This window comes from Capra hircus, chromosome 8 (genome assembly GCF_001704415.2).
Source record: "Capra hircus breed San Clemente chromosome 8, ASM170441v1, whole genome shotgun sequence".
NCBI classification, from domain to species: Eukaryota; Metazoa; Chordata; class Mammalia; order Artiodactyla; family Bovidae; genus Capra; species Capra hircus.
Window position 1 is genome coordinate 59,434,542 of NC_030815.1, and position 14,656 is coordinate 59,449,197.

The window sequence follows — 14,656 nt, forward strand, 5'->3', positions numbered from 1 at the left end:
TTTGTTCCTTCGTTGGTAAAGAGCTCTCTTCTCTGGAAGACAGATTTGCTTTTTGAAAGTCAGTAATGACTGTGTGCATGCTGTCTGTGATATTCTAGTACTGAGTCATTGGCTATGTTTGTATCACAAATATGCCCTTGCTAGACTACACTGTGTTTTAGTTTATGCAGTTTTCAGACTATGCTAATTATAAAGACTTTCTCTAATACTTTGCAGTTTGTAAATTCACTAGTTTTTATATATAAGTGTAGGGAGGTTACTGTATGCTGGCAGTACAGAATCACAGCTGTGGCTTGGGGGAACTTGAAGTTGGTTTGCAGTGTGATGCCAGTTGGAACTCTAATCTAATAGATTGGTAGATCAGTACTCCACCCTCCACCCCATTTCTATGTTAGACAGTTCATTTCAAAGTCTAGGCAGCTTGGAGGTTATCAGTTCAAGGTGGGACCTTTCATTTCTACCATTAGATTCTCATGTCTAAATAAAAGAGCTTTTGTTTCTATAACTGTCTTATAAAGGCTGGTATTATTATTTCTTGACTTTTCCTTGATGACTTATTTATGACTCTGTTTTTCAATCTTCTTTTTAAAATGTTTTTATTTCTCCCTCCCAAATTTTTAGTAATTGTAAAGGGAAAAATAGTAAGTTTGCAGTGGGAAGTTCTGGCAGACACCAGCTTAGCTAAGCATTCCAGGTTCACATCACTAGGAGTGCATGTGACAACATGTACCCCCTGATATGACACAATGAGAAGGGCACACCAAACTCAAGTTGGGGCACATTCTGTAAGAGAGCTGGCCAGTACCCTTCAACACTGTCAAGATTATGAAAACAAGGAAAGAATGAGGACCACTCACAGGTTGAATGAGGCATACAAGTAACTGTAACATGGGATCCTGGATTAGGTCCTGGAACAACAACATGACAACATTAATGGGAAGAATTGTAAATAAATAAATATTTTCTATACTTCAGTTAATAGTATTATACCAAGGTTAATTTCTTAGTTTGTTCATTGTTTTAAGGTTATATAAGATATTAACATAAGAAGGTGGGTGGAGAGTGTATGGAAATCCTCTATATACTATTTTTGCAGCTCTTTTGTAAGTTTAAAATTATCTCAAAATAAAAATTTTAATGTAATAACCTGAATTGGGCCTACTCTTTTAATAAGTGTTATTTAGAAAATGACTTTCCTGAGTAAGAGGGGAAGAGTATTTCCTACCTGATATGTTCGCTTTCCTGGAGAGGGAAATGGCAGCCCACTGCAGTGTTCTTGCCCGGAGAATCCCATGGACAGAGGAGCCTGGCAGCTGCAGTCCATGGGGTCACAGGAGTCGGACACGACTGAGTGACTCAGCCACCACCGCCATGTTCACTTTAATTTTTCAGTTCTTTTGTTATTATCATATATTGAATAGATATAAAGTTTATAACAAATTGTAAGTTCTAAAGAATAACACTGTGAGCACGAGTGTAGCTTGAAGTGCTCAGTATGCTTTTTCCATTCCACTTCCCCTCCCTTTCCCTACCTCTGTCCTGAATTTTGTGTTTTTCATTCCCTTGTTTTTCTTTATAGATTTACCTTGAACGTATTTATCCCTGATGATATAGTTTTGCATGATCTTTATGTAAGTGGAATAATACTTTATGTATTCTTTCGCAGTTTGTTTTTTCCCTAAATATTATATTCCTGAAATTTAACAATGTTAACATGTATAACTTTGCTCACTCGTTTTCACTACTATGTAGCCTTCCATTTTATGAATATACCGCAAGTTACTTCTCTCTTCTACCATTATAGCCATTTGGTTGGTTTCCAGTTTTGCCGTTGAGAGCGGTGCTAGCGGCATACATCCTTGTATGTGATGTATTATGACAGTTTCCCTTGGGTATATTCATAAGATGAACTAGCCGGGTTATAGGGTAAATGCTCCATCAGCTTTATGGGATAAGGCCAAATTGTTTTCCAAAGTAGTTGTCCAGTTTTTAATATCAGCAACAGTGTGTAAGTGTTCCAGTAGTTCCACTTTCTCTCAGACATAGTATTATTAGACTTAAATTTTTTTTCACCAACCTGGTCAGTCAGTTCAGTTCAGTTGCTCAGTCGTGTCCAGCTCTTTGCGACTCCATGAATCGCAGCACGCCAGGCCTCCCTGTACATCACCAACTCCCGGAGTTCACTCAGAGTTGCGTCCATCGAGTCAGTGATGCCATCCAGCCATCTCATCCTCGGTCGTCCCCTTCTCCTCCTGCCCCCAATCCCTCCCAGCATCAGTCTTTTCCAATGAGTCAACTCTTCGCATGAGGTGGCCAAAGTACTGGAGTTTCAGCTTTAGCATCATTCCTTCCAAAGGACACCCAGGGCTGTAGGCATGTATATTAAAATGTTAAAATATTGACATTTATTGACTGACTACTTTTTTACTGTGGGAGATGTTGTCATATGTTATTTAATCCTCTCACAGGTCGTCATCTTAGCCCTCTAATGGAAACTAATGTTGTATTTAGTTTGTCATGCATAATTACCTCTAAACCTCTCTCTGGCAAATTTATTCCTTATCAAGTTTTTCCTCCATCTTGTATCTGCTTAATTTATTTTCTGGGTGTTTTTTTAATAGTCTCATTGTAGGAGAAATTTGAGACATGAAGTGGTTAATAACTTGTCTCAAGTCACATTGTTATTTTTTATTTTTCAAGAAAATGTTCTTTATTACTAATGCAGTAAAGACCTCAAACATGTTGTTGATTAGTAGCAGACTTTGATATGAAACCCAGTTCTCTGGCTCCTAATCTTTTTTTTTTTTTTTTTGCTCATCTCTTCCCTTTTTCCTCCCACATTGCATTTCTTCTTCCCTTCCCTCACATTTTTCCACTCCTTCTCTGAATTTAACAGCTTAAATGTACTTTCCAGTTGGCTGCTATATTATGTGATGTGCATGCAGAGAGCATCAGAGGATTGGGTGAATGCCTGGTTCTAGCTAAATACTCATTAGTCAGTCCCTGGCTGGCTGTTAAATGTCATAACCATTTCACATTCCGAGCTGAACTGCTTGTGTGCATTTAGCCAAGCTACCCTCTCAAAGCTGCTGATGGCCCTGTGGGATTTGAACCTACTGTGGGGGTTCCTGAGATTTCTCAGGGTGCCTCAAGAGTGGTGATGCTAGAATAGCGAATGTTGGTTAGGAGCACACAGATTCTGCTGGCAGAAGAAACAGATCTTAGGTTGGGGTACAAAACTTGCAGCACATGTGAGTTTTTTTGGCATACACAATATTTCATTTTACTTTTTAAAAATTTTGGATACTTTTATAGAAAGCATGCACTGATTAATTTGTCACAATAATCAGCACTTCATTTCTCATTTTACATCCAACTATTATTAACTCACTGGCACCTATAGTTAGTCCTAAATTTTGGTATTATCTGTTTCACTAGACATAAAATATTTGTATCTATGTTAGATGAAAATCCATAAGTTAACTGCTGCCTGCTGGAATTATAGAATACTCTAGTCAGTAAAAAACTAATCAAAGGTATAGGCCCAGAACTTCACTGAAAGATCACCTAATAATTTCTTTTTCCTTGTTCCAAGTTTCAGCTAATTTTTCTGACAGATTATAGTTATCAGCTTAGATTTGGTTGCTAGAAAGTAGAATTTATTTCCAAGTTTTAAAACTATAACTTTATGATAAGGATGTTTGAAATGAATTCTAAAATTTAGCATATGTATTTTTAGAGGTAGATTTATTTTGGATTTTAGAGGTCAAGTTCCAAGTTTCTCAAGTATATGTTTAAGTCAAATGGTATCGGCAATGAGAACTTCTCATTCTAAATGTTTTTATTTCCTTACAGAAATTCCGGGGAATAATAACTGAAACTACCCTGCGATGTCTGTATCTGAAAAGGAAAGTGAGGACAAACAAAATGGAGGTAGGGGAACTCTTAAGTCTGTACATCATTATTGCCTCTAAAAAGTGCACGCATGCTTGCACATGTGTGTGCACTCACATATAGGACAAATAAATAGACTGCCAACCTACCAAACTACCAGTTGAGCTAACTGACCAGGAAAGGAAATATACTTCGCAGAAGTAAATCCTTTGTACTTAAAATGAGAGGCTCCACCATTTTGCCTTTTGAAAATTTTATTTTAAGTAGTTACAATTGCTCATCTTTTGTACTTTTATTGGAAGTTGAACAGGAAAACATGTGTTCCTTTTCCTCTCCCCATTGTTTACAACTGCCTCTTGCTAAAAGAGAAGCGGTCAATGTGAAAAATCAGTTGCTGAAACAGATAAGGTCAGCTTTTGTAGACTTTTTACAGACAGGGCTAGTGAATCTGGCTATGGTGTGAGAGAGGATTTCTGTACCACTTTCATGCTTTCCTGTGGTGAATATAAGTACTAAAAGGAGCTGGGGTTATCACAGCCAAGGCATCTTTAAGGATAAACCAGCCTGACATGAAAAAAAAAAAATCTTTTCCTGACATAAAATTTTGAGAAAGCAAACCAGCCTGTAGTTCTATGTTTAGGCTTCCTATTGAGGAATGGAGAAGATACAGAGAATGAAATTAGGTCACTGATTTAAGGCCACACTACACCTTCTTTACTTTCTGTTATTAACACAGTTGTCTGATTCCTGGAAGTAGCCCATGACAAGGACAGAGGCCCTAGTTCCAGGAAGAGGAAGTCAGGCAACTCCCAACAGAGGGAAAAAGAAGTGAATCTGCTTGTACTCTCAGAACTGCTGAGAGAGGGCTGAGGAAAACAGGCTAACTGACCAATTTCTCCTGCATCTTCTTACGAACAGAAAACATACAGGATAGTGTAAATCAATAAAATCAGAACATACCCTCACACCAGTACACAATAAACTTAAAACGGCTTGAAGACTTAAAAATATGACACCATAAAACTCCCAGAAGAGAACATATTAAAAACATTCTGATATAAACTGTAACAATGTTACAACAATGCCTTTGGTCAGTCTCCCAAGGCAATAGAAATAAAAGCAAAAATAAATTGTACCTTATCAAACCTACAAGCTTTTGTGCAGCAAAGGAAACCATAGGCAAAATGAAAAGACAACCTATGGATTGGGAGAAAATATTTGCAAACGATGTGACCAACAAGGACTTAATTTCTAAACAGCTCATACAATTCAATAACAGCAACAGAAAAGCCAAACAACCCAATCAAAAAATGAACAGAATACCTAGACATTTCTCCAAAAAAGAAGTGCAAATAGCCAGTAGGCACATGAAAAAGGTGCTCAACATTGCTAATTATTAAAATGCAAATCAAGTTACAATGAAGTACCCGCCTGATGCTTGTCAGAATGGCCATCATCAGAACACACACCCCTTATGTTTTCAGCAGCACTGTTTGCAATAGCCAAGACATGGAAACAACCTAAATGTTCACAGGCAGATGAATGGATAAAGAAGATGTGGTGTGTGTGTGTGTATTTAGCTCCTTTTATCTCAGCTCCTACACACACACACACACACACACACACACACACACACACACACACCCTAAATGGAATATTATTCAGCCATAAAAAGAGATAAGTGTTTGTCCCCTTGAATTCCATAGCCATGACTACTTCAACTAGACCATCTCCTAGACTCTCCTTGTCTAAGCTAATTTTCAATCTTCTATAGTTCTAACTTCTCATCTGTAATTCACATTTTCTCACTCTTGTTTCAGCCAAACACAAATAAACTTTGAATTAACATGCGATGGGGAAAACACTTGGTCATCCCAGTCTTTTCTTAACAGTATTCACAAGCCCTAGGGAATCTTGATTAATCTTTTATTGTCTCATCTAAAACTTTTTTTTCTGCCTTTAGCATCTCAAACATGACTGGCTACTCTCTTTCCTTAAATTTGTCTTCTTTTTCTCAGACTTTTAGTTTCTTCTCCTAGATGATTGTGCAAACTGAAGTTTTAACCACTCTTCTCATTGTTCCAGCTTTTCCTTTTTTCAGAGGCATCTTAAGAAATTCAACTTTCTAGGCCTCATTTTTTCTTTCCTTCATGGTGAAAATCCTACTCTTCTTTTTCATAGCAGGTCTGGGAACAAAGAGCCAGAACTAGGTGTTGGTTAATCCCATTACCCACTTTGAAGTCTCAGTCTGTCTCCACCAACTCAGGCTCTGAACTTTGGGATCTGCCTGCTTTATTTTACTCCTAAACTCAAAGAGGGAGGTATGTATTCAGTTGTTTACAGAGCCTCAACTCCATGTATCCCTTGGGGCTGCTACACTTGGATGGAATAGCTTGCTACACCCGGATAAGTTGCTGGAAAAACCTGTTAGACCTTTATTAAGTTAAAAACATAGTTAGTATGGGGGTGAGGGAACACATGTATACCTGTGGCCGATTTATGCTGATGTATGGCAAAAACCATCACATTACCGTAAAGTAATTATCCTCCAATTTAAATTAATTATAAAACATAGTTATATCTAGGATTAAATTTAATAAGAAATGTGAAGTTTAATAAGAAAATATTAGAAACTTACCGAGCAGCACAAAATAATATTTTTGAAAAAATTTAGAGGCTGTGCTGGTGTGTCGGGTTTGGTTGGAAAGGCAAACACCAGAGGAGAGACTGATTTTATTAACCAATGCCTGAGAAAATTGAGAATGAACATAGTAGAAAAGCAACCTGCTCATGGACTAGATCACCTTAATACCATAGAAACACTAGTTCTACCCTGGTACTCTGCTTTAATCAGGCAGCCATCTGGGTCCCTGAGAAAGTTCCTGTACAAGGAGCATAGGCCATGTAGCACCTCTAAATCCTAGATGCATCTAAGTTGTCTGAGCCATACATGTTCCATTGCTTTGGACAACCTAAGTTATAATGGTTAACAGAAGCTCTCATATCATTAGGTTGTAAATAAGCCACTAACTAGTCAAAATAAACTGCAACCAAACTTTCTGTCAGTCCCATCTCAAATTCCCCCACCTTTATTAAGCTAATCCTAGTAATTGCAAGAATGAAACAATAAGAAAGAAACACTAGTCCAGAAGAACAAACTATAAGCTACATAGCTGGGTGGTAAACTAGCCCAGCAAAGACTTACAGCCACTTGTTTATGTTGTTCAGATCAGTTCAGTCACTCAGTTGTGTCTGACTCTTTGCAACCCCATGGACTGCAGCACGCCAGGCTTCCCTGTCCATTACCAACTCCTGGAGCTTACTCAAACTCATGTCCATTGAGTTTGTGATGCCATCCAACCATCTCATCCTCTGTCGTCCCTTTCTCCTCCCTCCTTCAATCTTTCCCAGCATCAGGGTCTTTTCAAATGAGTCAGTTCTTTGCATCAAGTGGCCAAAGTATTGGAGCTTCAGCTTCAGCATTAGTCCTTGCAGTGAACATTCAGGACTCATTTTCTTTAGGATGGACTGGTTGGATCTCCTTGCAGTCCAAGGGACTCTTCAAGAGTCTTCTCCAACATGACAGTTTAAAAGCATCAATTCTTTGGCCCTCAGCTTTCTTTATAGTCCAACTCTCACATCCATACATGACTACTGGAAAAACCTTAGCTTTGGCTAGATGGGCCTTTGTTGGTAAAGTAATGTCTCTGTTTTTTAGTATGCTGCCTAGGTTGGTCATAACTTTTCTTCCGAGGAGCAAGCATCTTTTAATTTCATGGCTGCAGTCACCATCTGCAGCGATTTTGGAGCCCCCACAAAGTAAAATCTGTCACTGTTTCCATTGTTTCCCCATCTATTTCCCATGAAGTGATGGGACCAGATGCCATGATCTTAATTTTCTGAATGTTGAGTTTTAAGCCAACTTTTTCACTCTCCTCTTTTTCTTTCATCAACAGGCTCTTTAGTTCTTCTTTGCTTTCTGTCATAAGGGTGGTGTCATCTGCATATCTGAGGTTATTGATATTTCTCCCGGCAATCTTGATTCCAGCTTGTGCTTCCTCCAGCCCAGCATTTCTCATGATGTACTCTGCATAGAAGTTAAATAAGCAGGGTGACAATATACAGCCTTGACATACTCCTTTTCCTATTTGGAACCAGTGTGTTGTTCTGCCAGGAGCCAGCATGGGGAATCCCGCCCGTGGCAAAGGTCATGAGGAAGAGGCCTGATAGGCAAAGGCAAGATCAGGCCTCGAGGAAACCCCCTGGGCCTTCTCGAGCATCTACCCCAAAACCAGAATCTGTCTGTCTTATTATTTTATGACTTTCACCAACGTTTCTGACATTAACAGGGGCTATCCCCGACCCCCTTTCTCTGGGAAAAGTTAACTTAGAGCTCCAGTTAACAGTCTCCTGCATATAAAAGGAGTGTCTCAGCTCAAACCCCTCTGATGGCTCTCTAACTTGCCTGACAGGTTTACCCAGATTTTCACAACTACGCATGTGATTGTTTACAACCCCCCAACTGTGAGAGGCACGAGCTTAAAACAACATCTTAAAGATATAGAGCCCATTTTAAGGAGCTAAGAATTATATTGGTGGAGGGTTTTCATTGTTGAGTTAATGACTGCCACCAGGCCTCCATATCCTTTGTCTTTTAGGCACCTGGAGGATATTAATCAATGTAATTGGGATGTAGAAAAAGAATATAGTAGTTTTGATGTCAGCAATACTAGACTTTTGAGTTAATGAATTTTCTCTTTGTTATAAATCACTGTACTCCTCTTTCCTTGTTATAAATTGTTGTATCCTTGCTATGTAAGAATGTAACCTTAATTAGTGCTTTCTGAGAGTGGCACCAGACTTTAGTAAGAACAACACTTTAAGGGCATATAAGTTTTCTGTTTGACAGACCCTTATCAGAAAAGGGCCATAAAATGGTAGTAGGCCTCCTGGCCAGAAGATGATGTAAATCACCTAAGACCTGTGTATAAGGCTAGGTATGCAGAGATAAAGCCTGGTCTTGATAAGGGTCAGGGCTGCTGACCCTGCATGACTTTGTATTATCCATTGATCTCTATGTACAAAAAGAGTATAATAGCTTTCCTGGAAAATAAAGGATGAACCAGTTTCTAAGAAATCTGGCTTCCCCTGTGTCTTCTTTTCTTTCTTACTCTATTTTCTGGCTGATTCCCATCTGGAGCATAGAGGCTCATCATGTCTACTTATTTGCCTGGGCTTATAAGACCCACTCGAGAGGGAGCCCAAGATGGGGCACCCTCTGCTATTCAAGCGGGCGCCTGTGGCCTTACACAGACGGTGTAAGTCTCTTGTCTGAGGCTTGATGGCTTTCTATGTAAACCAAGGAATACAGCCTCTTTCTCTCCTCTATTCTCTTAACTGCAAACTCTTTCCTTATCTCTCTCTAAATCTATATATCTCTCTCGCCACACCATCCCCACTTCGAATTACCCTGGATCCACTGGGGCTGGACCCTGGCATTGTTCCATGTCCAGTTCTAACTGTTGCTTCTTGACCTAAATACACACTTCTTAGGAGGTAGGTCAGGTGGTCTGGTATTCCCATCTCTTTCAGAATTTTCCTCAGTTTGTTATGATCCACACAGTTAAAGGCTTTGGCATAGTCAATAAAGCAGAAGTAGATATTTTTCTGGAACTCTCTTGCTTTCTCAATGATCCAACAGATGTTGGCAATTTCTCTCTAGTTATTCTACCTTTTCTAAATCCTACTTGAACATCTGGATGTTCTCAGTTCACATACTGTTGAAGCCTGGCTTGGAGAATTTTGAGCATTACTTTACTAGCGAGTGAGATGAGCGCAATTGTGCAATAGTTTGAGTATTCGTTGGCATTGCGCTTCTTTAGGATTGGAATGAAAACTGGCCTTTTCCAGTCCTGTAGCCACTGCTGAGTTTTCCAAATTTGCTGGCATATTGAGTGCAGCACTTTCATAGCATCATCTTTTAGGATTTGAAATAGCTCAACTGGAATCCCATCACCTCCACTAGCTTTGTTCATAGTGATGCTTCCTAAGGCCCACTTGACTTCGCATTCCAGGATGTCTGGCTCTAGTCCAGTGATCACACCATTGTGATTATCTGGGTTTTGAAGATCTTTTTTGTACAGTTCTTCTGTGTATTCTTGCCACCTCTTCTTAATATCTTCTGCTTCTGTTAGGTCCATACCATTTCTGTCCTTTATTGGGCCCATCTTTGCATGAAATGTCCCCTTGGTATCTCTAATTTTCTTGAAGAGATCTCTAGTCTTTCCCATTCTATTGTCTTCCTCTGTTTGCATGGATCACTGAGAAAGACTTTCTTATCTCTCCTTGCTATTCTTTAGAACTGCATTCAATGGGTATATCTTTCCTTTTCTCCTTTGCCTTTTGCTTCGCTTCTTTTCACAGCTATTTGTAAGGCCTCCTCAGACAACCATTTTGCGTTTTTACATTTCTTTTTCTTGGTGATGGTCCTGATCACTGCCTCCTGTACAGTGCCATGAACCTCCGTCCATAGTTCTTCGGGCACTCTGTCTATCAGATCCAATCCCTTGAATCTATGTATTGTTAGCAAGGTGATTGTACAGATGTGATCACCGTGTACAAAGAAGTGGTTTCCTGGGGGCATACCAGGCTCCCTCCAGGGATATAGTATGCTACTGAATGGGGGACTGACTAATAGTGCAAAAATGTCATCTGTCTCCAAATTCATAGTAGTTTTGAAATCTATATATGTAAATCCTTGGGTAAAAGGAACTAAACACCCCAGTTTCACCTTTCCTGCAATTTGTGCAATTTCTGAACTTCATTACCCAATGTGCAGACTTTGGCCCCTTAGATATTTTCTATAATAAATTTAGTCTTGTTCTGATTTCATGATCTTGAGTAATTTTTGCTGATAACCAGAGGATAAATAAAGGAAATTACATGAAGAACCATAAAAGTCCCTGTCTTATCACTGGCTCTCTCCTCAGCTTTCAGAAGCATATTATCTTAGCCTCCTGAGAAATGCAATGTGATTTTCCAGACCAGAATGTACTTCCCATGGGAGGGAGCTCTGCATTTTCTAATAACCCACTTTCACTCCATCCCCAGATTCTCAGTTCAGTTCAGTTCAGTTCAGTCGCTCAGTCATGTCCAACTCTTTGCGACCCCATGAATCACAGCACGCCAGGCCTCCCTGTCCATCACCAACTCCTGGAGTTCACTCAGACTCACGTCCATCGAGTCTGTGATGCCATCCAGCCATCTCATCCTCGGTTGTCCCCTTCTCCTCCTGCCCCCAACCCCTCCAACATCAGAGTCTTTTCCAATGAGTCAACTCTTCACATGAGGTGGCCAAAGTACTGGAGTTTCAGCTTTAGCATCATTCCTTCCAAAGAAATCCCAGGGTTGATCTCCTTCAGAATGGACTGGTTGGATCTCCTTGCAGTCCAAGGGACTCTCAAGAGTCTTCTCCAACACCACAATTCAAAAGCATCAATTCTTCAGTGCTCAGCCTTCTTCACAGTCCAACTCTCACATCCATACATGATCAAAGAAAAAATCATAGCCTTGACTAGATGGACCTTAGTCGGCAAAGTAATGTCTCTGCTTTTGAATATACTATCTAGGTTACTCATAACTTTTCTTCCAAGGAGTAAGCGTCTTTTAATTTCATGGCTGCAGTCACCATCTGCAGTGATTTTGGAGCCCAAAAAAATTAAGTCTGACACTGTTTCTACTGTTTCCCCATCTATCTCCCATGAAGTGATGGGACCGGATGCCATGATCTTCGTTTTCTGAATGTTGAGCTTTAAGCCAACTTTTTCGCTCTCCTCTTTCAGTTTCATCAAGAGGCTTTGTAGCTCCTCTTCACTTTCTGCCATAAGGGTGGTGTCATCTGCATACCTGAGGTCATTGATATTTCTCCCGGCAATCTTGATTCCAGCTTGTGTTTCTTCCAGTCCAGTGTTTCTCATGATGTACTCTGCATATAAGTTAAATAAGCAGGGTGACAATAGACAGCCTTGATGTACTCCTTTTCCTATTTGGAACCTGTCTGTTGTTCCATGTCCAGTTCTAACTGTTGCTTCCTGACCTGCATACAGATTTCTCAAGAGGCAGGTCAGGTGATCTGGTATTCCCATCTCTTTCAGAATTTTTTTTATTTGTTTATTGTGATCCACACAGTCAAAGGCTTTGACATAGTCAATAAAGCAGAAATAGATGTTTTTCTGGAACTCTCTTGCTTTTTCCATGATCCAGCGGATGTTGGCAATTTGATCTCTGGTTCCTCTGCCTTTTCTAAAACCAGCTTGAACATCAGGAAGTTCACGGTTCACGTATTGCTAAAGCCTGTCTTGGAGAATTTTGAGCATTACTTTACTAGCATGTGAGATGAGTGCAATGGTGCGGTAGTTTGAGCATTCTTTGGCATTGCCTTTCTTTGGAATTGGAATGAAAACTGACCTTTTCCAGTCCTGTGGCCACTGCTGAGTTTTCCAAATTGCTGGCATATTGAGAGCAGCACTTTCACAGCATCATCTTTCAGGATTTGAAACAGCTCAACTGGAATTTCATCACCTCCACTAGCTTTGTTTGTAGTGATGCTTTCTAAGGCCCGCTTGACTTCACATTCCAAGATGTCTGGCTCTAGATTAGTGATCACATCATCATGATTACCTGGGTCGTGACGATCTTTTTTGTACAGTTCTTCCGTGTATTCTTGCCACCTCTTCTTAATATCTTCTGCTTCTGTTAGGTCCATACCATTTCTGTCCTTTATTGAGCCCATCCTTGCATGAAATGTTCCCTTGGTATCTCTAATTTTCTTGAAGAGATCTCTAGTCTTTCCCATTCTGTTGTTTTCCTCTATTTCTTTGCATTGATCGCTGAGGAAGGCTTTCTTATCTCTCCTTAACTATTCTTTGGAACTCTGCATTGAGATGCTTATATCTTTCCTTTTCTCCTCTGCTTTTCACCTCTCTTCTTTTCACAACTATTTGTAAGGCCTCCCCAGACAGCCATTTTGCTTTTTTGCATTTCGGTCTTGATTCCTGTCTCTTGTACAATGTCACGAACCTTATTCTGTAGTTCATCAGGCACTCTATCTATCAGATCTAGGCCCTTAAATCTATTTCTCACTTCCGCTGTATAATCATAAGGGATTTGATTTAGGTCATACCTGAATGGTCTAGCAGTTTTCCCTACTTTCTTCAATTTGAGTCTGAATCTGGTAATAAGGAGTTCATGATCTGAGCCACAGTCAGCTCCTGGTCTTGTTTTTGCTGACTGTCTAGAGCTTCTCCATCTTTGGCTGCAAAGAATATAATCAATCTGATTTCGGTGTTGACCATCTAGTGATGTCCATGTGTAGAGTCTTCTCTTGTGTTGTTGGAAGAGGGTGTTTGCTATGACCAGTGCATTTTCTTGGCAAAAGTCTGTTAGTCTTTGCCCTGCTTTATTCCATATTCCAAGGCCAAATTTGCCTGTTACTCCAGGTGTTTCTTGACTTCCTACTTTTGCATTCCAGTCCCCTATAATGAAAAGGACATCTTTTTGGGGTGTTAATTCTGAAATTTTCTTTGTCTTCACCTCTAATTAAAACTCCAGTCTTAAGCAAATTGGCCAAAATGATTCTGAAGTTTACCTAGAAGAGAAAATAGACAAGAATAGCCAAGAAGAAACATCTCTGGGGATCCAGTGGCTAAGACTCTGCGCTCCCCATGCACCAGGCTCAGATTCGATCCCTGGTTAGGGAACTAGATCCCACATGCTGCAATTAAGAGTTCACATGCCACAATTAAAGATCCTGCATGCCACAACTAAGACCCAGCACAGCCAAATTAATTACTTTTTAAAAAAAGAATAGCCAAAAAGATGTTAAAATAGAAGACTCTCTATCCTATATTACAAGTTACATAATTTAAGAGTCGAATGGAGGGAGGGATAAATCAAGAGTATGGGATTAAGAAATAAAAACTACTATACATAATATAGATAAGCTGCAAGGATTTACTGTATAGCACAGGGAACTATATTCAGTATCTCATAATAACGTATAATGGAAAATTATCTGAAAAAATCATATATATATATAAACAACTGAATCACTTTTCTGTACACCTGAGACTAACACAATATTGTAAATCAACTGTACTTCAATTTAAAATTTTTTCTTAAAGATGGATAGACTAGAACTTAATAGAAAACCCATAATTAGGGCTTCCCAGGTGGTGTTAATGGTAAAGAACCTGTCTGCCAATGCAGGAGGCTTAAGAAAACCCATAATTATATTCAATATGTTAGAATTTGGTACATTATAAAAGTGACATTTAAAATAAGAGACAAAATATTTGCAAGTCACTTATAACTGATTTCTATTCAGAACATATTAAGAACTCATAGTTCAGTGATAAAAAGATAATTAACCCGGTTTAAATATGAGCAAAGGATCTGAATAGACATTTCTCCAAAGAAGATATATAAATGTTCAATAAAATACATGAAAAGATACTCAATATCATCATTAGTTAATGGACTAATTAGTTCATGGAATTCTCCAGGCCAGAATACTGGAGTGGGTAGTCATTCCCTTCTCCAGGGGATCTTCCCAACCCAGGGATTGAATCCAGGTCTCCTGCATTGCAGGCAGATTCTTTACCAGCTGAGCTACCTGGGAATCCCTCATTAGTCAATATGGACATGCAAATCAAACTCACAATGAGACATTACTTCATATCCACTAAGATAGTTAAAATAAAAA

General features: G+C 39.3%; 1 protein-coding gene across 4 annotated transcripts in view; it reads left to right on the forward strand.

The window, feature by feature from the left end:
- LOC102178625 (phospholipid-transporting ATPase FetA) overlaps positions 3,860–14,656 on the forward strand; it is an 84,001-nt gene continuing 73,204 nt past the window's right edge. For 3 of the 4 annotated variants that reach the window (XM_018052118.1, XM_018052119.1, XM_018052122.1), the window contains exon 1: positions 3,860–3,933. In XM_018052118.1, the coding sequence (XP_017907607.1) occupies positions 3,891–3,933 (43 nt within the window). In that variant the 5' untranslated portion in view covers positions 3,860–3,890. The remainder of the gene's footprint in view (positions 3,934–14,656) is intronic. The other variant, XM_018052121.1, reaches the window with a different exon arrangement.